This window comes from Lontra canadensis, unplaced genomic scaffold (assembly GCF_010015895.1).
Source record: "Lontra canadensis isolate GAN:19392208 unplaced genomic scaffold, GSC_riverotter_1.0 scaffold41, whole genome shotgun sequence".
Lineage (NCBI taxonomy): Eukaryota > Metazoa > Chordata > Mammalia > Carnivora > Mustelidae > Lontra > Lontra canadensis.
In genome coordinates, this window is record NW_022631035.1 from 3,470,834 (window position 1) to 3,497,322 (window position 26,489).

Genomic DNA, 26,489 nt, shown 5'->3' on the forward strand with positions numbered 1-26,489 from the left:
GGGCAGAGGGGCCAGACTGGATGAGCTCTTCTCCAGGGAGCTCCCAGCAGGCGGCGGGGGGGGGGGGGGGGGGGGGGGGGCGCGGGGGGAGGGGGACAACAAGGCCCTGGGATGGCTCTGCTTCGGGTATCTCTCTTGCCTGGAAGAGGGTCTCCCGGGGTGTGCCCTTGTACTGGCCCAGTGCCTCCTTTACCATTTTTCCAGCAAAGCTGGAGTCCTCACTCTATCTTCAAATTAATGGGCTTATTAGTCCCCACCGAAGGCACGTGGGACGTCCAGATGCTTCCAGAAGCTTCCAGATGCTCCCAAGTCCTGCAGGAAGAAACTAAAAGCGCGACTCTAGAAATAAGCAGTCAGTGGCACCTGAAAATGATGGAAAACAAGAATTAAAACAATCTCTTAAAGATTCATGGAGGGGGGTGGAGCACCTGGGTGGCTCAGTGGGTTAAGCCTCTGCCTTCGGCTCGGGTCATGGTCTCAGAGTCCTGGGATCCAGCCCCGCATTGGGCTCTCTGCTCAGCAGTGAACCTGCTTCCTCCTCTCTCTCTGCCTGCCTCTCTGTCTAATTGTGATCTCTCTCTCTCTGTGTCAAATAAATAAATAAAATCTTTAAAAAAAAAAAAAGATTCATGGAGGGGCGCCTGGGTGGCCTGGTTGTTTAAGCATCCAACTCTTGGTTTTGGCTCAGGTCGTATTATGGAGCCCTGCATGGGGCCCTGTGCTCAGTGGGGAGTCTGATTGAGATTCTCTCTCTCCCTCTGCTCCTCCGTCCTCTAAAATAATAAATAAATAAATCTTAAAAAAAAAAAGATTCATCGAGCACTTTCAATGCTCGATGAATAAACCGACCACAGTCTGGTTCTTCAAGGTTCTCACTCACAGGGCATGTTGGTCAACGTGGAAAGGACTCCTCTGGAAGTTTGGACTGAGTCTCTGCCAAGTCTTAAAGGAAAAGTAGAAACCAGCCAAAATGTAGAAGGCAGTTCCACCCGGAAGGAAATGAACATGCAAAGATCCAGGCCTGGGGAACATTCTGGAGACAGTCTGGGGATCCATGAAAGGTCAGTGGGGGTGGTGACCACTGATGGTGGCCTTAGACACACACTGGCTGAGTTTGGATCATCCCAAGGCATTGGAAACCCGGGGATATTAGAAAACCGAAGGGAAACTTGGTAGTTGGCTAATCCGTTTGAAGACAAGTGGCTTCATGGAATGTGTCTTACACAGGAGATAACACAGCTCTCCAAAACAGAAAGACATTCCTGGCCACACCCATCCCCCAGCAGCCAGGGCGGCAGTCATGCCTCCTCTGTCCAGACAACCCAGTGTTTTTAAAAAAAAAAAAGTAGCCTTTGCATGGAGCACTGGGTGTGGTGCAAAAACAATGAATACTGTTACGCTGAAAATAAATTTAAAATTTTTTTTTTAAAAAGTAGCCAACGTGCACTGAGCATTTAATATGTCCAAGGTATTATCCTAAGCATTTGCACACATTAGCTCATTTAATCCTTACAACAACCAGGTGAGGTAGCTACTATTATCAGCCCATTTTACAAATCAGGTAACTGAGGCATTCCTGGGGAAGCAAATTACCAGAAGTCATACAGCTACTGGCTAGTGGAGTCTAGACAGGAGTTCAGTCTCCAGAATCAGTATGTAAGGAGGGCATAGCCCCCACAAGTGCCGCTTGCCCTCCTCCACTGCAAGCCCCCCTCACAGCCCCTTTCAGCCCCTCCCCCATTCCCAGCTTGCCGGCAGACATGCAGCCTTTGCTGTGGGTCCTCCGCAGAGCCCAGGCTCATTTGGGGACCATGTTCTTGCTTCAGAGGCATGAGTGCCTCCAACTAGACTGGAATTCCCAGAGTTCCAGGGCTGTTTCCTCCTCCATATCTTTCCCCCTTCAGCATCCCCTCCCTACAAATGAACTCTTACAGTATCCTAGGGTCATCGTTACAATCTCCCCTTTCTTTCGGTGTCTTCACTGCAGGGGAAGGGCGGCCGGGGGTGGGGGGGGCATGTCTCTCGCCTCGCCTGTCTCCTTGCAGGATTCACCCAGTGCTTCTGTCTGCCCAGCACTTTGCTCCGTGCCTGGCAACAGCAGGCACTCAATGAAGGTTTGTGGACTGGATGAATGAACCTGACTTGTGTCAGAGCATTATAATTTACAAAGCACTTTCTCATCCATTAACTCGAGGGCTCTTCCTTGTGAGTCTTCTTGTCCTCCACAGGCTCAGGACAGAAGTGTATGGTCATGGCGCAGCCTCCTCTTGTCCTTCTCCTGGACAAGAGAAAGAACAGACTCCTGATTCGGGACAGGGGGATCCATTTCATTAGCCTGCAAGCATCTTGAGGGCAAAGACCTGGTCTTATTCATCATTATATTTCAATACGTAGCATAATGCCTGGTACACAGAGCCCAGTATTTGAGAAATGCATTGAATAAATCCATTTCCCCCTCTGTGGAAGTAACTAAAAATAACAAGAAGAGTTCGTCCTTACTCCCCTCTCCTAACAGAAGCTGAGGAAGAACAAGACCCCATCCCTCCCGTTTCTGGCACACTTCGGCGTGCAGAATCTCTTCTAGCTCTGTGATCTCAGCTCTCCGATGGGAAGAGGTTACTGTGATTATTTTACACATGGCAAACGGAGTCCCAGAGAGAGAGCTAAGTGTCCTGCCCAAATCTCACGGAGTCCGGACGGGTGTGAGGGAAAGAGGTGATGGACAGGCCCTCTCCCAGAGAACCAAAGGAGCCAGGCCTCCGTGGGCTAGACGCCCACGATGCCTGTTGTCAGCCTCTCTCCCTTCCTTTCCATCTCATTTTCTTCATCAGGGTGGCATCTGGCAAGAGGGCACAGCCCAAAGCCCACGGCATCCTGTGGACCGAGAGGTGACGATTTCCGTGGAATTTAATCTGGTCCTCAGGGGTCTGTCCCCACTGCCTGCTTGGGGACGGATTGCAAAACTTCCCAACCTTCATCAAGCTGGCCGGGGTTAGCCCAAGCCACCCACATCCATGCCGGCCGAACCAGGAGCAAATCCATCATTCACCGCACGCACCTCCTCACCCGCCCCCACCTCCGGCCCAGACCCCCACACTCGAGGTAGGGAGGGCGGGGCACATTCTTGGCGGCTCTGGGCCATCTGGAAGTGGGCTGAACTGAAAAGCTGTTTTCTGGAAATCCTCCGCTGCTGGACCTTTAGTCCCAGGTCTAATTCCAGCTGCGAGGAGAACTCTCCTGGGTCCCCCGTGAGGTCCCCCCGCCCCAGCTCCGGAGCCAGCCTCCCCACCGCCCCCTCCAGTTTCCATTCCCCTGCCTGGGAGGAGCAGCTCCGCACTCCGCTACCCAGGAGACCCCGGGGCGCCCTCTAGCGGACGTGGGGCGCGGGGTGGGGCCGGTGCTTGCCCTGGGACCAGTCCCGCCGGGAGGGAGCCCCTGGCCAGACCCATACCGCACCCCGAAAGTTTGGAGACCCAGACGTGTGAGAGCGGTTCTTGTCTGTGGGTCTCTGGTTTTCCGGCGGCGGGAGGCGGCACTCCTGTCCGCGTCGCCAAAGAGCCTGGCAGTGGGCCGAAGGACTGAGGCCGGACAGCCGCCACGCAGGCTGCGTCCCCTCCATCCCCGGACTCCCGGCTGCGCTTCGGGGACACGACCCAGGTCCCCACCCCCACCCCCGCTCCAGCTCCCGGGTCCGGCCCCAGTGTCGCCGACCGGCTTCGGGGTGTCCCCACTTCCCTCGCGGCAGGCCCGGGCCTCCTGGGGCCTCGATCGGGACCTCGGGCGGGCTCGGGTGGGGGCGAGGGGGTGTCCCCGCGAGGTCTGAGAAAAAGGGAAGGGGAGCCGGGAGCCTCTCCCGCTCGGCCTCCTGGAACTGCCCGCGCGCTCCCGGAGCGGGGGCCCCCGCCTCTGCCAGAAACCGGCCTTCTTAGAAGGGAGGGGGAAAGTGTGAATGAGAAGCTGGGGGCGGAGCGCGCGGTGGGGAGGGGCCGCTGCCAGGAACGCGCCGCCGGGGCTGGCGCCGCGCCCGCCGGCCGCCGGGGCCGCCTCGCGCCGCGCTTTGTCTGTGCGCGCGTCTCGGCGGGTCCTGGTCCCGCTCGCGGCCCGCCCTCGGCCGCCCGCGGCCCCTCCTTCGCCCTCCGCGCAGCCTTTCATTGCTGCGAGTAGTGACTAAACATTACAAGAAGGCCGGCCGCGCAGTTCCAGGAATCGGGGGGGCGGGGCGCGGCGGCCGCGTATATACCCGCGAGCGCGGCCTCGGCGGCGGCTCCGACTCACACTCCCGCGCAGCCGCCGCCGCCAGCGCCGCCGCTCCGGCCCAGCTCCCGCCGCGGCCCCTCGCCTCGTCCCCGCCGGCCGGCCCGGGGACGCGCAGGGGGCAGGGCGGGCGCCCCTGCGAAGCCCGAAGGACGCGCGCGCGAGGCCCTTTGTGGACTTCACGGCCGCCAACATCTGGGCGCAGCGCGGGCCACCGCTGGCCGCCGCCTCGCCTTGGGGACCGTAGGAGGCGCAGCCCCGAGGCCGGAGACTTCGTTTGGGGACGAGGTAGGAAGGAGGGGCGCGGCGTGGAGCGGGGCGGGAGCGGGGGTTCGGGGTGGGGGGGGACCAGCTAGTCTCGGGAGCTTTTCCCGGTTTCCCCTCCCCTTCCCTGGTCATTCCCGGCAGGGAGGGGAAGAGGTAGGGGCCAGAGCGGATGGAAGCCGGAGATCCCAGGTTCCCGGAAGACCCAGGCTGGGCCCTCGGGCTTCTCCTGTCCCCTCCCCACCCTACCGCCCCAATGCCTCAGATTTCTCTCTCCGTCCCCGCCGCCCGGGGCCACCGGACTGAGCGGCGCCCAGAGCGTCCCGGGGGCCCTTCTCCCGCTCCCCTCCACGGCCATGCTCCCGGAGACCCAACTTCCGCGCCCGAGTTTCCCACTCGGCGTTCTCCCAGTGCGCGCCGGGGAGGGGGCTGCCTGGGGCCACCCCGCGGGCGGGGGTGGGGGCGGGGGCGGGGGGCTGGGGCTGGGCGGGCTCCGCGGGGTGCCCGAGTGGGAGGAAGGGCTCAGGCGGGAGGCCCTCCGGGCAGGGGGTGCCCCGGCCGCTCCGCGGAGGCTGGGGAGCCGGGGCGGGCAGGGCGCGCTGGAGGGTTCCGGGCACTCACCCGGCGCGCCCCTTCCTCCCCACAGCCCCCCGGGATGCGGTAGCGGCCGCTGTGCGGAGGCCGCCGAGCAGCTGCAGCCGCCGCCGCGCAGATCCACGCTGGCTCCGTGCGCCATGGTCACCCACAGCAAGTTTCCCGCCGCCGGGATGAGCCGCCCCCTGGACACCAGCCTGCGCCTCAAGACCTTCAGCTCCAAGAGCGAGTACCAGCTGGTGGTGAACGCAGTCCGCAAGCTGCAGGAGAGCGGCTTCTACTGGAGCGCCGTGACGGGCGGCGAGGCGAACCTGCTGCTCAGCGCCGAGCCCGCCGGCACCTTCCTCATCCGCGACAGCTCGGACCAGCGCCACTTCTTCACACTCAGCGTCAAGACCCAGTCGGGGACCAAGAACCTGCGCATCCAGTGCGAGGGGGGCAGCTTCTCGCTGCAGAGCGACCCCCGGAGCACGCAGCCGGTGCCCCGCTTCGACTGCGTGCTCAAGCTGGTGCATCACTACATGCCGCCCCCCGGCGCCCCCTCCTTCCCCTCGCCACCGACCGAACCCTCCTCTGAGGTGCCGGAGCAGCCGCCATCCCAGCCGCTCCCCGGGAATCCCCCCAGGAGAGCCTATTACATCTACTCGGGCGGCGAGAAGATCCCCCTGGTGTTGAGCCGGCCCCTCTCCTCCAACGTGGCCACTCTCCAGCATCTCTGTCGGAAGACGGTCAATGGCCATCTGGACTCCTATGAGAAAGTCACCCAGCTGCCTGGGCCCATTCGGGAATTCCTGGACCAGTACGATGCCCCGCTTTAAAGAGCAAAGGACAGGGGTCGGGGCGAGGAGCCTGGGTCCCCTCTCCTCCGTGGCACATGGCACAAGCACAAGAATCCGGCCAGGAGAGCCCTGCGGCTCTGGGCGAGCCAGCGGAGGGGCGGACTGGCCCCTCCCTTCGGCCCTCCCCCCTGCAGAATGGGGCAGGCGGGACCTGGAATGTGTTTGAGAGAAGGGGGAGTGCCACCTGAGCGCCCCGCCCCCACTCCAGCTTCTCCGGAGGAGTCCGCTGGCCCGGTGGGGACAGCGACGACAGCCGTGGATTCTCTTCTCAGCTCTTCGCTTCCTCGACTCCCCCTGCATTTCCAAACAGGGGACACTGCGGGAGTGTTGAACTAGTGAGAACTGCCGGGGAGTCTTCAAACTTTCCAACGGAACTTGTTTGCTCTTTGATTTGGTTTAAAAGGTAGCTTTAAACCCGAGCAGGTCTCTGGCCTGTGAAAGGGTGCGGGAGAGGGCGCCCAGGGCCCCAGGGCTGCAGGCTGGCCGCGGCGTTGGCCGCTCCCACTGCCCACCCCCAAGTGAGGAGGGCGACTGTGTGCTCCTCCCGTGGCTTTGGGGGATAAGGGCAAGCGGTGACCTGAAGGGGTCCGTTCTGTCCCCGTCTCTGGGACAGCCACCAGAAACAGGTCGCAGAGTCCATCTAGTGCCCGGGACCCCAGGGCCCTTCCCCCGTTTTAAGGGGGAAGTGGCACTGGGAGCGGAAAGGGTGGGCAGGTCAGTTACTCTTTTCCCCACCCCTGCTCTACCTTCTGGCACCTGGGGCGGGTCGAAGATGGAGGAGATGAGCCATCTTTGACCCCAGATTCCGGACAGAGAAGATGAGGGATTCTAGTTTGTGCCTCCTGACTGTCTGGCTAGGAGATTTGCCTTAAATGCTCCCTGTCCCATGGATAGGGACTGGCACACAAGAAGCCACACACTCAGCCAATCCCGACAGAGGCCAAGGGATCCTCGGAGGGCTGGCCGCTGGGCGTGGGGGGAGGGGTGGGCGGAGGTGGAAGTGGGGGTGGGGATCCACGCCTTCCAGCCCCGCACTGGAAGAATGCGAGCCCATTCGGTAGTGGCCGGCCACAGGTGCCTCCGCGTGCCCGGGCTCTGGCAGGGCAGAGCCCCCAGGTCCCACGGCCCTCCTCCCCTGGGGGAAGGGCACAGGCAGGAAGTCACGGAGAGACTGGGGCCCCGCCACCCCAGCTGCTCCAGCTCTGTAATAGCACTGATCAGTGAAAATTTAACCGGAATGTAGCAGCGATGGAATTAACCTGGAACTGTTCTTTTTGGGGAAAAATGAAACAAACACAAAGTTTTCTGTGTCAGGTGTTGGGCTGGCTGGGGCAGCTGTGTGTTGGGGTGTTTGGTTTAGGTTTTTTGTTTTCTTTTTCCTGGTTTTTTTGTTTGTTTGTTTTAATAATGTTTACAATCTGCCTCAATCACTCTGTCTTTTATAAAGATCCCACCTCCAGCCCTCTCCCCTCCCCCACCCAGGCCTTCGAGGCTGTTAGGAGATGCTTGAAGACCCCGACAGGATGCCAGTGGAAGTCAAACTTTGCACATATTTATATTTATACTCAAAAAAGAAACATTTCAGTAATTTATAATAAAGAGCACTATTTTTTAATGAAAACCGACTGAAGCCTTTTCCTCCGGGCCCCTTTCCTGCCTTGCTCCCTACCCGCCCCCAACTCCGCATCCAAGGGGTGGGGTGGGGGGAGCCGCAGAGGTGCGGGCTCTGCCCCCTCGCTGTCCTGGGCGCCCCTCACCGTGGAGACGGGCTCGGCTTCACCACGTCACTGACAAGCCGAGGCAGCCACCCCGGCTTTACCGAGAGGGGTAATTCCTGCTAGTCTGATTCAGATCTGACCAGAATATGCAAAGCAAGTTCGAAGGAAGCCCTTCAAAGGGTTTGCAGGGAATAAGCTGAGCTGTGGTCAAAGCTTTTAGAGACTCCAGGCTATTAGAGGCGCTCTGCTGCTTGGCAAGGAGGTGTTCCGAGAAAGCCCAGACTCCCGGGGTCCTGGCGGTGACCCGTGACCTCAGCACAGCCCGGTTCATGGGAGTGGGGGAAGGGGTGATCCCCACGGGCACTGCCTCCCGGCGCCTCCAGCTTCCCTCAATTCCTGGGACACCCCTCCTGAGCGGTGGCCAGTCACAGGCCTCCTGGTGACAGCACCCATCTATTTGCCTATTTTTAGTCGCTCCCACCCTCTGGGCACTTAGAGGCTATCCGGCTAACCTTCCCAGCCCCACAAGGCAGGTGTGAGCACCGACGATTTGTCAGACACGACGGAGCATGGGAGCTGGGGGATTACGCTGGTCACTTCTGATGCCTAGAACAGTGCTCAGTAAATATTTGTCCCCTGGGGAGGGGGGCAGCCACTCAGGTTCAGGGAGGTTAAGCAACCTGCCCACGGACACACCACTTGGGAATGTGGGTAAAGACACAGAACTAGAACCTGGGAGCATCTGGTTTCCAGAGCCCATGAACTCTCTCTGCCTCCCTAAGCACTAAGTATGTGCCCAGGGCTGCCCCTCTGCACATCTCCCCACAAAGTCAACAGATGAGGACCTCCACTCTGGGGTTCCAGCATTACAGTTGTGCTCAAAATAAAAAAATACTTTATCTGTGACATTTTTCTTCCATGCTTCCTCCCCCCAAGCCCCAAACCTGACAGCTGAAGAGATGAGTGTTATCCCCAAGTCAGGGGCCCCCAGGACTTCCCCCAAACCTCAGATGCCTGAAACAAATGCAGGAGGCCTCACCCCCACGCCCCCACTTCCCCACCGCCACCCCCCACCATAAGCTGCTCCAGGAATCTGTGTCCAAAAGGCAACCAAGAGCAAATAAACTCATGTTTCTTTCCCATTTCCTAGACTTTGGGGGGAAATAATGGAAAGTGACAAGAAAGGGCCAGGCTAGGCATGAGACTACTGAGTGGACAGAGCATGTAGGAACCACTCGAGGGAGACCACTGCTTCTGGAAATGGGAATGCAGACCCAGGTAAGCTCACCTTCCCAGAGCACAAAGTCAGGTGAGAGGACCCAGTGGGGCCTGGGAAGCTCCAGGCAGACTCTTCCCTGAGCAGGGGTCTGCCAGCCAGTCAGCCACCATCGGCCTTCAGCAGACAGCTGCACAGCTGCTGGAAGGACAGACTCCCTGGAACCTTGGAACCTAGGTCACACTAAGTCCCAGTCCTTGGCCCAGAAGGCTGTTGAGTAAGGATGCCTGGCATTCACAGGGCGCTGATGGAAAGGGCTTGATCTTCTTTGCCTCAGGAGAGAGCCCTTGTCCTGGCCACCCCGGAGGTTAAACTCAGAGGCAGGAAGACCCCAGACTCCTTTCCCTTGATGCCTGCCTCCCATCCTTCTTCCCACACTTTTATTTGTCTCTCCATTTTCAGACCACAAACTAGACCAGCCTTCTACTTTTGCGGACAAAGAAGCGGAGTCCCAGAGAAGGAAAGCAATTTGCTTACATTTACAAAGCAAGATAGTGGCAAGAGAGACAAGAATCTCTCCCTTACATCCCTCTACTCCCCAGTGTTCCTTCCCGTGTTCCCTCCTCATCCTGCCCTCCTGTTGCAAAAATCTTTCTGTACTTCTCAGTCCTCTTGGGGACAGAGCCCACCCTCTCCCAGGGACCTAAGGGCAGGGGGCTCTCACCTGGCTGCCAGAGGAGTGTGCCTGGTTCCCAGATTTGCTAAGAAGTCTAAGCAGGCACCCACGCCTCAGTGGGGTTAAGAAGAGCATAGCTGGGGGTCCCTGACCGACCCCCAGAAAGGGGAGTTTGCTGCTTTCAGGCCCTGCAACCCAACCTATCATGCTGCTTCTGGCTTCTGAATCCGCCCCCAAGAGGCCCTATTCTTTCTCCGTTGGTGCTGTTTTGGGGCAGGCCTCCGGATGAGCTAGAGCCAGGAACGGGAAACCTAAGGCCTGCTCTGCGCGAGGAGGGAGAGAAGGCCACAGCCAGGGGAGCTGGAGATGGAAAATTAGCCTGCACGTTGAGTCCTAGTCTAAGGAACGAGGGAGGAGATTCGGGAGGGGGCACCGCCAGGGTACCAGGAGCAGAGACGGGGAGAGAGTCACAGAGGGAGTCCGAGCACCGACAGAAGTCCGGGGGGTGGTGGACCACCTGCACGGGGCGGATCGGGGAGACCCAAGTCGAGGGTGGGAAGAGCCAGCCCCGGACGCACCTTCCCGCGCCGGGTCCCGCCCCCTCCCGTGCGGGCTGCCGCCGAGCGGGCGGGCGCGTCGCTCCCAAGCCGGCCTCTGCCAGGAAGAGCCACTTCCCGGACGCCGCGGGAGCCCTGGCGGAGCTATGCGAAGAATGTCCGCGCTGAGCCCGGCGGGCAGCACCTCCCGGGCCCGCGCCGCCGCCGCCGCCGCCGCCGCCTTCCAGCGGAGCGTGCGCGCCCAGGGCAGGCCACGCCCCCGCCACGCCCCCGCCACGCCCCCGCCCCGCGGAGCGCGGTCGCCGTGACAACGGGATTACAGGCGCGGAGCGCTGTTTATTCTCAGCCGAGTGCCAGGAAATTCGACGGGGTGGCTGCCAGGCGCACCTCCCTGGGGTGGGGGGGGGAGGAGAGGGAGGAGAGAGGGTGGACCAGCGCGCCCGGGGCTCCTGGGGGAGGGAGGCGGCCCTCCGTCACCGGGGGTCACTGACTCCTCCGAGGGGAGCTGCTCAGAGAGCACCGACTCTTTCCCGGCCAGAAGTGAATCAAGTTTTCTCCCCCCAGGGGAGCCAAACCTCCCTCCAGGCTGGCTCCGGTGGCCCACCCCCACCCCGCCCCCCAGCGCACACCCTTCTCTGTTCGGGAATCCCGTCCTGGGAGCCCCCCAGCCCCCAGCCCCTCAGTCCCTCATTCGCTCACTCAACAAACAGCTATTGAACACGTCCAGTGTGTCAGGGGATTGAATGTAGGACAAGACAAGGCCCTGATTGTCCTGTTCTCCTGAGGTTTACCAGGAGTGACAATGAACTAGTAAATCCATAAATACAATAATTACAGATTGCTATCAGGACCCCAAAGATGCATCTTCAAGTCACATTTCCAGTACGCCCCACATCCACGATCCTGTCCCACCCTCGGGTAGGCTGACCAGCTTGTCCTGGTTTGCCCAGCCCTGTCCCAGTTCACCCTGAAAGTCCAGCAAACCAGGCTAGTGATCACCCCACCCTCAGGGCAGAATGCACGCATTTCAGAGATGGGGAAACTGAGGCCCAGAATACCAGAGCAGTTCTTCCAAGGTCATGGGGCCCGTTAGAAAGAGAATGGGAGCTGGACGCCCTCTGGCTGAGAAACCAGGACTCCTTCAGCCAAATACCCTTCACACAGACCCTCCTCAGGCCCCCCTGAAGCACGGAAACACCTGCAGCCTGTCCCCAGGGACCGGATGAAATTGCTTACTCCCAGACTGCAAGCTGGGCTCCTTCTGAATCAGAAGCCCTGGGGATCGTCCGGGAATCTGCATACTCAACATCACTCCAGGTGACTCTCAGACCACTGCACGCTGCCTTCAGGGAAGACAAGCCTGGATCCTCCCCTCTTCCTGGGATGGGGAATTTCCTTCTTGAACCTTGACTAAGCCCATCTGGGAAGTCAGCTGGGAGGGAAAGCCTGGGTTCACTGCCCGCACCCCGCCAGGCAAGCGGCAAGCGCAGGCAAGTGCAGGCCTTCCCTCTCCTGGGCTCCAGCCCCTGGGCCCTGGGCCTGAGACCAGGGGGCCCCATGCGGGAGGAGGGAGGAGTGCGGTACTCCTTCTCCCCCCAACCCCTGGTGCTGAGCCCTCACAGCTGCGCTGTGCTGGGAACAGGCCAGGCATTTGTGAAATCCTTGGGTGAGCCTGACCCACTGTCATGAGGACTGCCTGTGGAAGCTGGTGCAGGGAGGGGGATGGGGGGCTGTTCCCAGAAGCGGGGAGAACTCTGGACTTCCCACTCCTGAGTGCTCTGCATTGCAGCACGGCCTTAAGCAACAGCAGTGGTCTGGAAGGCTGCACTGCAGAGAACCAGAGGCCCCAGGCTCTCTTCTGAAAAGAAACTAGGGCTCTGAATACTAAAACTTCCACGGGCTCCTCCTTACCCGTTGCTGCTGCCCCTCACAGTGATGACCAGGCCCAGCCTTAGAGAAAGGCTAACTCAAGGCTAGACTTAGAAAAAGAAGAGGAAGAAGGAGAAGAAGATAACCAGAATGCTAGTTTGTTATGTACATTATACAAGAAAATATATTTCCTTTTTTTTTTAAATGATTTTATTTATTCATTTGAGAGAGCGGGAGCACGAGCTAGTGCAGGGGAGCAGACGGAGAGGGAGAAGGGGAGCCCAACACAGGGCTCGATCCCAGGACCCCAGGATCAGGACCAGTGCTGAAGGCAGACGCTTAACCCACTGAGCCACCCAGGCGCCCAAGAAAATGTTTTACCTTTCACTCCCTGCTCCCCAAATCTCCACTCTTCCTTTGGGGCAGAAAACCTTACGTAGTACCTATACCATACGGCATGTTAAAGACACAAAATAGAAAACCTGGTCCTGGGTGCCTGGGTGGCTCAGTGGGTTAAGCTGCTGCCTTTGGCTCGGGTCATGATCTCAGGGTCCTGGGATCGAGTCCCGCATCAGGCTCTCTGCTCAGCAGGGAGCCTGCTTCCCTCTCTCTCTGCCTGCCTCTCTGCCTACTTGTGATCTCTGTCTATCAAATAAATAAATAAATAAATCTTTAAAAAAAAAAGAAAGAAAGAAAGAAAGAAAACCTGGTCCTTCAGGAGGCCGCCCTACCGCCCAACCGCAGGAGGTGCTGTTCACAATATACTCTTTGTGGTTGGGGTCCCAGAAGGTCGCATGGTGGGGGGCTGCTGGGTTTGGGAACTTCAGGGTACATTAGCAGCGCCAGACCCTTGCCTTAACGACGTTCCAGGGCAAACCCAAGGCTGGTAGGAACTGTGTTCTGGGTGCTGTGGCCAGGGCTGGAGATCCACGCCAACCAAGAAGCATTTAGCCTTCAGGACGCTTACAGTCTGAAAGGGGAACCAGACGTGAAAACCAAGAAGTATCCTAAAAAGGAATGGGTGTAAAAATAAAATGTTATACAGCCTACAGCGGGGGGCCCCCAGGAGGAAATGACCTACAGTGGTTTCCCAGAAGAGGGGCCACTGGTGAGCCAAGGCAAAAACAGCGGTTGTCCCCTCCCGCAGGCAGGCGGCGTGGGACACGGGACATCCTAATGATCCGAAACAGGGAAATGGTCCGGAAAAGGGAAAAAAACCTTAGGGAACTTGAAGAACTTTGGTATGTCCCCATCGGCCACATCCACGCCAGACTCATCGTCTAAAAATACTGCTTTTGTGACATCACATGCAAGACCCACCCCCGTAGGGGCCACACTGGTTCCTTGGGACGTTTTCTTCTCAGCCGGGTTCCAGTGCTCGTCAAGCTCTCACCTGAGTGGAAACCTGGCCTCCCCAGCTCCCCACCCCATGCACCCCACGCTGGCAGGTACCCTTCCTTCCACCAGGGTGCTCTCCTCATCTGCCCACCACAGGCGTTCCCCACCCCCGTGCTCCCCTGTGAGCCCATGTCCTGGCCTGTTGGGGTTATCCCACCCAAAGGCTTGGCCTGCCCGCCCCCGCCCCCCATCCCTCTCTTTGAGTTCTGTCCCTCTTTTCAGGCTGCCTCCTGCCTCCTCCCTGAAGCTCTCCTGGACTCATACAGTTCTGAGACCTCTCTTCCCTTGTAAGGCATCCACGGGACCATTGCTACTTGTTTATCACCTGGTCACATGGTGTTATGGTTTCTTGACTTCTTCCCACCTGGACTGTGAACACTTAGAAGAAACTCACTCTGGGGATGCCTGGGGGCGCTCAGTCAGTTGGGCATCTGGTTTCGCCTCAGGTCGTGATCCTGGGGTCCTGGGATCGAATTCTGCATCGGGCTCCCTACTCAACGGGCAGCCTGCTTCTCCCTCTCCTTCTGCCTGCCTCTCTCTCTCTCTCTCTCTCTCTGTCAAATAAATAAATGAAATCTTTAAAAAAAAAAAAAAAGAAAGAAAGAACAAAACTCACTCTTGCTCATTCCCTCAATGATTATTTACTGAACGCCTACTCTGTACCAGGCTCTGTATCTGCTCTTTTCTGTTCTTCACAAAACCCACCAGATTAGGAGGCGCTAGTGGAAGCCCATGAGGCACTTGACCTGAAGCTGTACAAAACAAGATTGTCTTTAAATGATGGCGATTCGGAAGTCGTTAGAGTATTAAGTCATTTAACGGCTTTTTACTTTGGGACGCAAACAGGCTTCTTTTATTTTTAGTACCTTATGTTCACATGGATGGCGTTTCTGTGTTTCTCAAAACGCATCCTGATACGTAGTATCATTCCATGCTCCCTATTCGCCTCCGATGCAAGGGAAATGAAATGGATTGCATTTTCCAGGAGAGCAAATCAAGGTGTGGAGGGGGTTTAGACCTGCTGCAAAAGCACACGGGTAATTAGTGGTAGAGGCAGACTTGGAACCCTCATCACCTGGCTTCAAGCCTAGGCCCCTCTCCGCTACTGCGAACACCTGCACGTGAGAGCACCCACCATCTAGCAGTGGCTGCAAAGGCTCTCCAGGCCGCTGGGGCCACACTGGCCACTCATTAATGAGACCAGCTCAGCCCGTGAGATGGTCCTAGGGTTCTCGTTCCACCTGTCATCTGTGGAGAGCTTGTGCGGTTGCGGGGGGACGCCAGGATCATCCCACCTCTCAGCAGGAGGGAGCCTTGGATGTTCAGGGCTGGTGCTCCCGACGGTTACAGACTTGCTGAGGAAACTCCAGCAAGACCTCTGGCTAACCCCGATGTGCAGGATTTTGCTTGAAGTCTCAGAGAACCCCGATGTTGCCCTAAACTATTCTTTCTGGAAGCCGGGGGACAGATGAGAGGACCTCCATGTAACTTTTCTGCTACAGAATCCCTACGAAAAGGAGGCTGGAGGGAAAGCAGCCAGCGCCGGGAGGGAGGCAGGCTGATTTCCAGGAGGCTCCTTCAGCTCTTCACTGCCCTTTTCAGTGTCCCTTGGCTCTTGGTGAAAGCAGGCGAGGGGGTCTGGCAGGAAAGCCACCCAGAAGATATTCAGAGACCAACTGGCATTGCCCCATGAGGGGGAAGGGCAGTCAATGGCTGTGGACTCCTGCCCTACACTGGGGCTTCCCCGCTGGCCTCCTCGGGCCATCACTCCAGGGTTTGGCTGAGAAGTCGGCGAGGACCCTGACCAGACTATGGCCAGAGCCCTGGAGTGGAGGGGAGGAGCCCAGGAGAGCGGCCCAGCCCGCCGGCAGGCACACTGCCAGACCTCTCCAGTCTAAGAGAAGGAACTGAGGTCAGCCAAGGGGCCCAGCTGCAGCGAGAAACCCTGTGCCCCACGCCAGGCTAAGGACTGAGCCGCTCATTCTTGAGTGCAGGAGGGGAGAAGCCTGGATGGAGGCAGAGTCGACAGGCCCCGGGGCTGGGGGTGTTCCCGGGCTGGGCTCTGTGGCTGGTAAGGCAGACATCTGGGGAGGGTTAGATGCCCAGTAGAGGCTGCAGACCCCCAGGAGACAGGTTGGGGAAGTGGTCGCAGAGGACCGGAGGCCCTTGGTCGTGGGCAGGATGGACACACTGCTGTGCACATGCGCTGCTCAGCCCCTTCTGAGCTCCGTCTGTAAACGCAACACGCGGCACCGTGCGCGGGGTGGGTAGTGTGCATTATCTTTCCAGGGCTTGATGCGTTTCGGTGAGTCACCCCAGTCTAGGTCCCCCACTGTGACCAACACTGCTAACCAGGTGTTCTCAGCCTTGGAGTCAGGACTCAAACAACTGAATCAGCCTGCCCCGCGTGTAGGCAGACCTCTGCTGCCTGGTCTCAAGGGCCCTTCTTGCTGGTCTCCCGAGGGCTCCATGGGAAACAGACAAGGACTGCATGAGAATGGTGTTGGCCTTGGTCTCCCCCGGCCTGTGGAGGAAGAACAAGACAGGTTCACCATCCCACAGTCCTCTCCTTGGCCCCAAGCCCAGAGGAAAAGTGCCCCCCACCAGCGTGTTTTATTCATTTCACACTTTCATGGCTGTGCTTCTAGTGTGCCAAGCTCTAGTCTAAGCGTTTGAAACATACGAACAGTGGGGCTTTGGGTGGCTTTGTGGGTTAATTGTCTGCCTTCCGCTGGGGTCATGATCTCGGGGTCCTGGGATTGAGCCTAGCATCAGGCTTTCTGCTCAGCAAGGGGTCTGCTTCTCTCTCTCCCTCTCCCTCTCTCAAATAAATAAATAAAAATAAATGAAACATATGAACTTATTTAATTCTCCAGCAACCCTATGAATTAGGTCCTATTATCATCCCCAGTTTTTCAGTGAAGATTGCCGCCAAACAGGATGTATTGTGACTTGCCCCAAATCCCACAGTGAACCAGGAACAGAGCTGGGGTCCAAACCCAGGCAGCTGGGCTGCAGTGACCCTGCCCGCGGCCAGCCCCTGCTAACCCCACTGAGGCCCTGGATACTGGCTTTGCAGTCGTAGAGGGCAGAGTGCCAGCTGTGATCCCAGTGATCCCAGATCACTGCTTCTTGGCAAATGACCTTGGGCAGGCACATGACAGCCTTGCCTTGCTTTCTAATCTCTGCGAGGGGGATCTCGAAGCCTGCTTCATGTGTTATAAGGGGGGGTACAAGACCATGTCACAGGATTATTATTCTTATTAGCAGGAGCTCCCTGGGACGAGCAAGACCTGAACACTTCCCATTCACCCACCATTCAGCCCCACACGCTCCTGCTTGGAGGAGAGCTGTAAGGCTTGTCCACTGGTTCCCTGGTTTCCTGTCCCTGAGGGTGAGGAAGACGCTGGGGGAGCACTTCCTCCCGTCTCCTCCTTGGTCCCTTCCAGTTTTTGCTGGGTGTGCATGCTACGTTTCCTTCTTGTTTTCCTCAACTGCCCTCAGCATGACATTTGGTGGTTGTACAAGTGTCCTGGGGCTGCCATGACAGAGGACCACACAAACTGGGGGGTTTAAAACAATAGAAATGGACCTTCTCAAAATTCTGGAAGCCAGAAGTCCAAAATCAAGGTGTCAGTGCGGCCGTACCCCCTCCAAAGCCTCGGGGGCTGGGGGGAATCCTTCCTTGCTCGTCTCAGCTTTGGTGGCTGCCAGCAGTCCTTGGCAATTCTGGTGGGTAGAAGCATCAGTCCCATCTCTGCTTCTGTCTTCACACGGCCTTCTTCTGTGTGTGTCTGTGTCCAAATCTCCTCTTCTTATAAGGACACCAGTTATTGGATTAGGGCCCAAACTAATCCAGTATGACCTCATCTCAACTAATTCTATCTGCAAAGACCCTATTTCCAAATTAGGTCACAGGCACACATGCCATATGCACATGAATTTTGGGGACACTATTCAACCCCGTGCCGTCGGCTGGTTCTGTAGGCTTTCAGATTAAGAACATTTTCTTTCTTTCCTTGCATCTTTCAGGAAGAGCCTGAGAAATGTGTCCTTCTTTGCTCTTGGACAGAGAGACAAATGGAATGTCCCTTTACACCCTGTTAAGGACACCTTGAGCAAAGGACAGGCTGAAAAGCACCCAGGGATGGAAGGTAGCCATTGGCCTAGCCAAGGGTTGCACGGCCAAGGTCAATGTCTCTTGAGGAGGGAGCATACAGAAGGCTGTAGCCTGCCTGGCATGGTCCAGTCCTTCACAGACATTGTCTCATTTAGCTGCAAGGATGTTTCCTGCATTTCTCTGAGGAAGAGCTCAGCCTTAGCCACCTCAGACAGCCCCTCACACAAGAAGGAGTGTCCCCCAGAAAGCTTATGCCGAGCTGCCATGGGCAAAAGAGAGAGGGAGGTAGAGCCATAGGGCCAGGCGTGGGAAACCTGGCCAGTGCCACAGTTCCTTGGCAATGTTACTCAGGGAAAAGTCCAGGGGAAGTCCAACAGCCAGCTCTTTGCAAAGCCCTGGGTGTCTGGCAGTGAGGTGGCCGTGGGCACACAGCAGATGTTCCCATTGAATCCAAACCACCAGGCTGGGGAGAGCTGGAGAGGTGGCGCTAAGAGGCCTTCCTCTGCCTCTTCACCATCATCAGAGAGGAGGCGGGATGGAGAAACCCACCAGAAGCCTGCTTGTCCGGTGGTCAGGCTGGCCCGCCCGAGAGGGGCCCTGGTGAAGGGAGAGCTCCCAGTGTGAGAAGTGGAGGCTCCAGAGGCAAAGGCCAAGTGTTCAGGTGAAGCCCTCCTCAGATGGGGCCCGCAGCCCCTTCCCTCTACCTGTTCACCTGGGCAGACCCCAGGCTCAGAGAGGCTCTCTGGAGCACCCCAGTCTGACTTCTAGAACCAGGGAAAGGGCACAGGGAGGATGCCAAGAAGGCACAAGGCTGTGAGCTACCTGAACCACAGGAAGGGGACCGCTCTGCCCCAGCAGCCCTGCAGGTGCTCTTCTAGGGACAGGAAGTCAGCTTAGTACCAAGCAAGCGGTGTGGGGGAGGGGCTCTGGCACCTGGGCTGTCTGCTGGGCCATCTGCTCTTCCCACACTCATGGAGTGGGGATCAGGAGCCTAAATTTTCATCGTGGTTCAGTTTGCCTCCTCACAGCTGGGACACCTGGGTAGGTCTCTAAACCTGCTTCCCATCTTCCCAGGGTTGTGGTGGCTGGTTCAGTAAGTGAGCACTCCCATGGCCTAATATGCAAGCAAATGCTCTGTCAACACTGGCTTCTGGATGCTCCTGGAAAGGGCTGAGCCCCTTGACAGACTTGATTTTTTTTTTTAAGATTTTATTTATTTATTTGACAGAGACAGAGATCACAAGCAGGCAGAAGCAGGCAGCAGCGTGGCGGGGCGGGGTGGGGGGGGCCAGCAGCAGGCTCCTTGCTGAGCAGAAAGCAATGCAATGTGATGCGATGTGGGGCTTGATCCCAGGATCCTGAGACCATGAGCTGAGCCGAAGGCAGAGGCTTAACCCGCTGAGCCACCCCGGCGCCCCCAGACTTGATTTCTTACAAATAAGTGGCCTGACCCGCTGAGGGGAGAAGGGGTGAACTTCTAGGCAGCCCCTCCTGGTCGACTAATCTCCCGGGGGGGGAAACAGTGACACCCTGCCCTCACTTCTCACACTGGGAGCTCTCCCTACACCAGGGCCCCTCTCGGGCGGGCCAGCCCAACCACAGGACAATCAGGCTTCTGGCCAGGCAGTAACAGTAAGTCAGGCCCGCCCTTCCTTACATGGGGTACCGCTGAGCCTCCGTCCAGAGCCTGGCTTCCCATAGAGGAGGAGAAGGGGGATAGAGAGGCCCTTCCTTGCCAGGTGCGCTGGGCTGGCTCTTAACCCCACCCCCAGAGGGTGCTGGTCTTCCCAGTGATTTTCAGGGGCCGTCTTGTCCTGGCAGCCTCCACCAGGCCCAAGCTGCAAAGGGCAGCTGAAGCAGCAGCTGATGTTCCGAAGGAGAAGCTGACTCACTCCAGCCAGGCTGCGCCCTCCGTGAGACTTTCTGGACCTCAGCCTGGGATTCCTGCAGGCTCCGACGACAACAAGTTGGACCGTCTTCTTTTTTTTCTTTTTTTAAGATTTTAATTATTCGACACAGAGAGACACAGTGAGGTAGGGAACACAAGCAGGGGGAGTGGGAGAGGGAGAAGCAGGCTTCCCACTGAGCAGAGAGCCCATGCGGAGCTCCAGCCCAGGACTCTGGGATCATGACCCGAGCAGAAGGCAGAGGCTTAACCCGTTGAGCCACCCAGGTGCCCCTGGACCATCTTCTTGTATGAGGTGGGTTCCATGGTAACCCAGACAGGAAGGGAGGAGAGGGAAGGGCTCTGGCTGGCCCCGGGGGTTGATGCTCTCTGGCAGGTCCAGGCTGGGGGTGGGGACAGGGACATAGGACAGTGACATGGGAAGGCCTAAAGGATCCCCAGGCCTGAGTGAGGAGGAAGGGGGGCGGGGAGGAAGCGAGGACCCCATTTATAGAGCACAGGGCACACATGACATAATTATTCTATTTTAATCAGCGCTACCCTGTATGGTAGATATGACTTATCACTGGTTACTGGTCCAGGAGACTGAGCCTGGGAGCCCGTGAGTGGAGGCTGGGTGAGGGGTGGAGGCTGCCGGAATAGAGAGGGAGGTCAGGCACCTAGAGCCTCCCCAGGACCCCTTGGCCCGGGGACTGCAGCTGACCTCGACGCCCGCACTTCAGGGGCCCCCGCAGAAGCGCGGTGCGGACCTGGGAGTGGGGGTGGGACAGAGTCCCTGGAGACCCGCCCTGCGCCCCTCCTCCCCTCCCCCGCCCCCGCTTGTGCCCCCGCCCCCCGCCGCCAGGTCCGTGCCCATGGCAACCACTCCTCGGGGCGACGTGTACAAGGGGAGGGACCGCACCTCCCTCCTCTGACCGCACAGCCGCCCGCCGCGCATTCCTCAGCCCTTCCATCAGCGCGGCGGCCCCCGACGGGCTTCCCCGCAGGCTGTGAGGTCGGCGCCCCTCCCCGCCGCCTCCGGGGCGGCCTCCTCCCCGGACCCCGGACCCCGGTCCCCGCGACCGACCCCGTGCCTCCCGCCCCCCCTTCCCTGCCCCACCTCCCCGGGCCCCGCAGCTGGGATCCTGGCCCCCGCACACCCTCCCCGGTCCCCGCCCCGGGGATCCCGGCCTGCGCCCCTCCTCGGGTCCCCGCAGTCCCGGAGCTGGGCGGCCTCTCGCGCCCTCCAGCCGCTGCGCGCGGGCCTCCGGGCCGAGCCCTATTTCGGGCGCTGGCGCTGCGGGTCCGGGCAGCCCTGCCCGGAAGGGAGGCTATTCTGGGCCGGGCCAGCGGAGCAGCTGTGGCCCCAGGGCTTCCCGGCAGGGTGCGCGCCGGGGACAGAGGGCACGCTAGGGCAGGGCTCCCTTCCCTCCCCACCTTCCTCCCGGGCCGTGCCCAGCTCCCTCCCCTTTTTGGCCAGACCCAGGTCCTTCCCTAGGCCAGGAACATTCTCTGGTGCCAGGTCACCGGCAGAGTGACCACAGCACACCCTCTTCCAGTGCTCCCGGACGGCGCTGCGCCCCGAGCCTCTCCACCTCTCTGTGGGGATGGTTTTCCTCACACTCTGTGCTTGCTGGGGCCTGGCCTTTGTCCCCCTGTGTCCCATTTTCCCACCCTCTTGACCGTAACCCTTAACACACATGCCCATAGGGTTCAATGCCAGATAAATTGCCAGCCTCCCGTACAGGATGGATCCCCCCAAATGGTCACTAAATGAAAGTTGTTGAACTGTCGCATTTAGGACACCAAACTCCAGTCCCCTGGGGTCTTTTTTTTTTTTTTTAAGATTTTATTTATTTGTCAGGGACAGAGGGAGAGAGAGTGAGCGAGCACAGGCAGACAGAGAGGCAGGCAGAGGCAGAGGGAGAAACAGGTTCCCTGCCGAGCAAGGAGCCCGATGTGGGACTCGATCCCAGGACACTGGGATCATGACCTGAGCCGAAGGCAGCCACTTAACCAACTGAGCCACCCAGGCGTCCCTGGTCCCCTGGGGTCTTAAAAAGAATGTAAAACATTCTGTTCTGCAAATGATCATAGTAGGTCCTTTTTTTTGATGATCATAGTAGGTCCTTGCTGCCTCCTGGGCCCCTCCCCCCACCAGAGGGAGCGACCACTTCCATGGGGGACCTTGGAGGAAACCTCAGGCATCTGCATATGTGGCCTGGGTCCCTTTGGGCTTACTCTGACCTTAGGACCAATTGCCGGACTCCTCGGGGCCACATTCTTCCATCTGTGGGCCAGGATAAGAATCTCTGTGGTCTGTCCCACGTCATGGTCATAAGGAGACAGAGGACAGGCAACGTCATCAGAATCCAAGCCACTGTATTATCTAACCTAAACCCCTCTCTCCTAAGCAGGTTTCCCAAAGGGAATGTGGGAGGACGCTCAGGGAAGGGAAGAGGGGGGGAGCTGACATCTGTCCTGCCCGTGCTCCCAGCCCATGAGGTCTTGTAACTACTCCCTGTCATTCAGCCCCACGTTTCTTTTTTATTTATTTATTTATTTATTTATTTATTTGACAGACAGAGATCACAAGTAGGCAGAGAGGCAGGCAGAGAGAGAGGGGGAAGCAGGCTCCCTGCTGAGCAGAGAGCCTGATGCCTGCTGGATCCCAGGACCCTGAGATCATGACCTGAGCCGAAGGCAGAGGCTTTAACCCACTGAGCCATCCAGGCGCCCCCAGCCCTGAGTTTCTTAAACTTGAATGTCAGCATAAACCCCTTGGATCTTGTTAAAATGCAGACTCTGGTTCCTCAGGCCTCTGGTAGGGACTGAGGTGCTGCATTTCTAACCAGCCCCAGGTGGTCTCCCTCCTGCCAGCCACTCTCCTCCACCACTGGTGGCAGCAGGAGGGAGGAGGAGAAGGAGAAGGAGGAAGGAGAGTCCTCGATCTCCCACCCAGTGTTCTGAGGACAAGGCTGAGGTGTAGGGAGAGTAAGTGGGCTTGCTTAACACACGTACGCCCCGCTGGCCACGGAATGTCCCCCTCCCCTCCAGCCTCTACAGCTGGGGTCCTCCAGATGCTCCAGCTTTGGACCCAGACCCCCACCCCCCTTTCTTTTTCTCTCTGGCACAATACCTGTGAGTTGCAAAACAAGTACTCGATGTATACTTATCCTCAATAAACACAAATACAAAGTAAGCTATACATGAGTAAAGAATGAAACTTGTCCCCATACCCAAGGCCAAATACCATCTAGAACTTACTACTGGCTCTTTAACTGATGCCATCTCGTTTTGTTTACACTTTGGGTTAGCCACGGTTAACCCTGGAGGATATGGGTAAAAGGCCAGGTAAAAAGCCACCAAACCAGGGACAGCAATCTGGTGAAAGAGAGAGAGGGAGAGTGAGAGAGAGAGAGAGAGAGAGAGAGGAGAAAGTGTGCTTCAAATGGGGGCCCAGGAAGAGGTAGGAATCACTTTCTCCCCGGAGCCCTTCGCGTCCATCTTTCAGGGCAAGCTGGAACAGTGGAGGGGGAGCCCAGGCCCGTCAACACCCTTTTTCATGAATAACTCAGCCACCCAGAGCTCGGATGCACTTGTCAACAGGTAGTTTACTTCCAGACCAGAGGCCGGAGCCTTCACACTCATGTGCAAATGGAAGGGTATCAGTTGGCGGTTAATTAAAAGTGGGAGTCGCTGGGAATGTGGAATTGCTCCATCCAAACCCAGCAGGGAAGGCAGCGTTTCTCAGGGGTGCCTCTGTGTGGAGGCCAGAGCTCACAGAAGTCGGGTTTTGGTTTCCTGAATAGTATCTGCCCGGTCTTGGGGGGTGCTTGAAGTCCAGGGGGGCCGGGGTGCTGGGGCCAGAAGACCTGGGAATCTGGCCGACTAGGTCAAGTCCTGGCCCCACCACTCTCTGATGGAGCTGTTAAGAGAGTGGTAACAACCTGCGGAGGGCTCCGGCTTGGGTTTTCCGCCTGACCTGTGCTGCTCTGGGGGTCAGGGGGGAAGGGGGTCTGTGGCTGTTCCTTTCCTCCTGTCTCCTGTTCACCACCCCTACCAGGTGCCCCAAGTCTATTCCTCAATTCTGGGGCTGAAATGAGACAGACAAGTTAATTTCCTTTAAACATGGACATTTTCTCAGACTTGGGTAATTGGGGAAAAACCACCGGCCTCCTTTCTCAGAGGGAAGGACCAGGGCCCACGAGGGGCGTGGGGGAGGGGCGCACAGGAGGGACTGGGAAATCTCACCGTTCTCACTTCTGCTTTGCGGGATCCCTCTCACCTCATAACTTCCCCTGAAGTGGCCCACTGGCAATTTGCATGCGTCTCGTTGAAATTCCGGATAGGAGGGCCACCCTGTCCCCACACCCCGGTCCCCAGAGGGTAGCTGGAGCATCACTGAGGAACTGAAGGGTGGGGACACGTCGCTGTGGGAGGGCAGAGACTGCCCCAAACCTTCCCCTGGCTGATTCACCCTTCTTCAATACATGGGCCATTTTCCTAGAATGTTGCAACAGTGTTATTAGGGTTTTTCCAGAGATTTCCACTCAATGACCCAACCCTGAGCCCCTCAAGTGGAACCCAAGCTAACGCCCACTGTGGGGGCTGGACGTTTGCCCTCTGACCTTGGTGTCCCCTCTGTTTCATGCTTTCTCAAGGCACAGAGCTCAGTCTCCCAAGAAGGACCCATTGTAGGGCCAGCTCTGCACACAGCAGGCTCTTGGTGTGTTTTTCTTCCTTAATACATATTTGTTTTATGGATGGGATGACTGGAAGTTACTTATTCCTGATGAAGAAACAGGAAGGCAACAGAGTTTTAAAATCCTTAAAAAAAAAAAAAAAATCCATCCCGAGCCTTACCCTCTTCCTCTTTACATCCCTTGACTTTCTGTCACAAACGCTCCCTTTCTAAACCTTAAAGGCTTCCTCCTGAGAGTCGAACAGGGAGACTGAGTCTCACTCCCCTTTCCCTCTGGTCCCTGGGTTTATGTCTCAGGGTATGTCGCAGGGTCAAAGCTGCATCGATTTTTGTGATTTGGGATTCCGTGGCCTCTCTCAACCCCTTACAGGGGCAGACAAGGCACCATGAATTGGTCTTGGGCTGGGATCAGGGACCACCTCTGAGGGGGTCCATCACTCACTTCAGTGCAGTGAGGAGGCTGGTGTTTGAACTCTAGGAAAGGAATGTCGCCGTGGGCTCAAGGTCCACACAGGGTGATTCCCCGTGGGCTCACCATAGCAAAGGAAAGAGATATGGGGAATTGTCAGGTGGGTACCCTATTTAGGGGATATTTTTTCAGAAAGTTCAGGGAATTCTGGCCAACAAAAGCTATCCGTTCTAAGAGTGAAAATGGGCCAAGGAAAAATGAGAAACCAGGAGGGAAAAAACCAGAGTTTGGACAATCCAGGCACAAAAGGTCTCCCCCAGAAAGGTTATTGGGTGGACGCAGGGAAGACAGCACTGGGGGCCATGTAGGGAGGAGCAGAGGAGCGGAGAAGAAGGAGGGAAGGGGGGAGGGCTCTTAACCAGAAGTGAGTGCAAAAGGACAGACCCAGCACCTAGGTGAGAAGACTGGATTGTGTCAAAGAGGAAAGAGAACAGACTGCTTTTATTAAACATCTACTGTATACGGGGCCACTCTCAACGTCTGTCAGTTCTGTCCAAGCCCTTCCTACAAGAGGGCAACTCCAGGTTACCACATCCTTGCCCCTTCTCCAGAAACCTCCCCGGCCACAAAGACCACTCTCAGATTTCCTTGCTTCTCTGTCACACTCAGAAAGAAAGCAAGACAGGGCAAGGCTGAGGGGGAACTGAAATCCCATGGGGCAGGAATCAGTAAGAAAGGGCTGGACACTCTGAATCAACTCAAGGGCCCGCCCACGGCTGTCATCCCAGGAGAGGACACAGCTTGCCCCCTGGGCTGGGGTGCGGTGCCTCTTCTGTCACCCCTGAGATTGGGAGAGGGGTGGGAAGATGGGCAAACCAGGCCCCTGGGGATCATCCCCAGATGCGAGAAACTGGAAAGCAGGGAATGGGACAGTAATCGCCTCTGAACCATTAAACAAATTCATTCGTTCATGCCCTTTGTCAACAGATGTTTACGGAATGTCCCTAAGGGCGAGCTACTGTGTGAGGCACAGGGGGTGAACTCTTAAATTGGGGTAGACTATTCTCTAAAGGCCTTAGCAGCTACAAGAAGATGACGGTGTGTAATTATTGCAACGGAAAACACTTTTACCAGGGACGTACAGATAAAACACTATTGGGACTCCAAAAGCACTTAGAAGAGGCAGACTGGAGTATCCGGACTGATTTCAGAGAAAGAACCGGAAGTGGTCACGATAGGTATAGATATACCAGTGTTTATAAAGGTTAAAAAAAAAATCGGAATTCACTCACATGGGATCTGTTGAACAGGCAACGTCCTTATGACAGAATACTACACAGCCAATAAAAGATTGGTATGTAGCTGTACGTCTATTCATAGGTGAAGATGTTCACAAAATATTAGTGAGAACAGATCACAAAAGACTATTGAGGTCTGATAGCCTTTTTATGTTTTTTTTTTGACATATGCATTTCTAGATGTTTTTAGAAACTTGTCAAAGTACATGCCGAAGTGTTTAAAGTGCTTACTTATCTCTGCAGATGGGGGTTTAAAAGGCCATCAGATTCTTTCTCATTTATGTCTATTTTGGAATTTTAACAAAATGAATACTATTCTTTTTCAAGGACAAGGAGAAAAGTTAGCAATTTACTATCAGCAACTCGGGCCAATGTGAGTCCTTTCTTCTTTGGTAGGATGCTCAGATGGTAGAGGTGTTATGGAGAGAGAATGTCTTTTTTTTTTTTTTTTTTAAGATTTCATTTAGTCATTTGACAGAGAGAGAGAGAGAGAGAGATCACAAGCAGGCAGAGAGGCAGGCTGGGGATGGGTAGGGGAGGCAGGCTCCCCGCTGAGCAGAGAGCCTGATGTGGGGCTCTATCCCAGGACCCTGAGATCATGATCTGAGTTGAAGGCAGAGGCTTAACCCACTGAGCCAACCAGGTGCCCCAAGAGAGAGTGTCTAGATCCCATCAGAACATCTGACT

At 57.1% G+C, this 26,489-nt stretch overlaps 1 protein-coding gene across 1 annotated transcript; it reads left to right on the forward strand.

Moving 5' to 3' along the window:
- Positions 1-4,288: 4,288 nt before the first annotated feature.
- SOCS3 (suppressor of cytokine signaling 3) lies at positions 4,289-6,946 on the forward strand. Its single transcript, XM_032870484.1, has 2 exons — positions 4,289-4,542; positions 5,165-6,946. Exon 2 carries the CDS (start codon positions 5,253-5,255, stop codon positions 5,928-5,930), a length of 678 nt encoding a protein of 225 aa, XP_032726375.1. The 5' UTR covers positions 4,289-4,542; positions 5,165-5,252; the 3' UTR covers positions 5,931-6,946.
- Positions 6,947-26,489: the final 19,543 nt, after the last annotated feature.

What these genes read in the sequence shown, in the direction of transcription:
- SOCS3 (XM_032870484.1), top strand. Translation starts at nt 5,253, where the DNA reads ATGGTCACCCACAGCAAGTTTCCCGCCGCCGGGATGAGCCGCCCCCTG.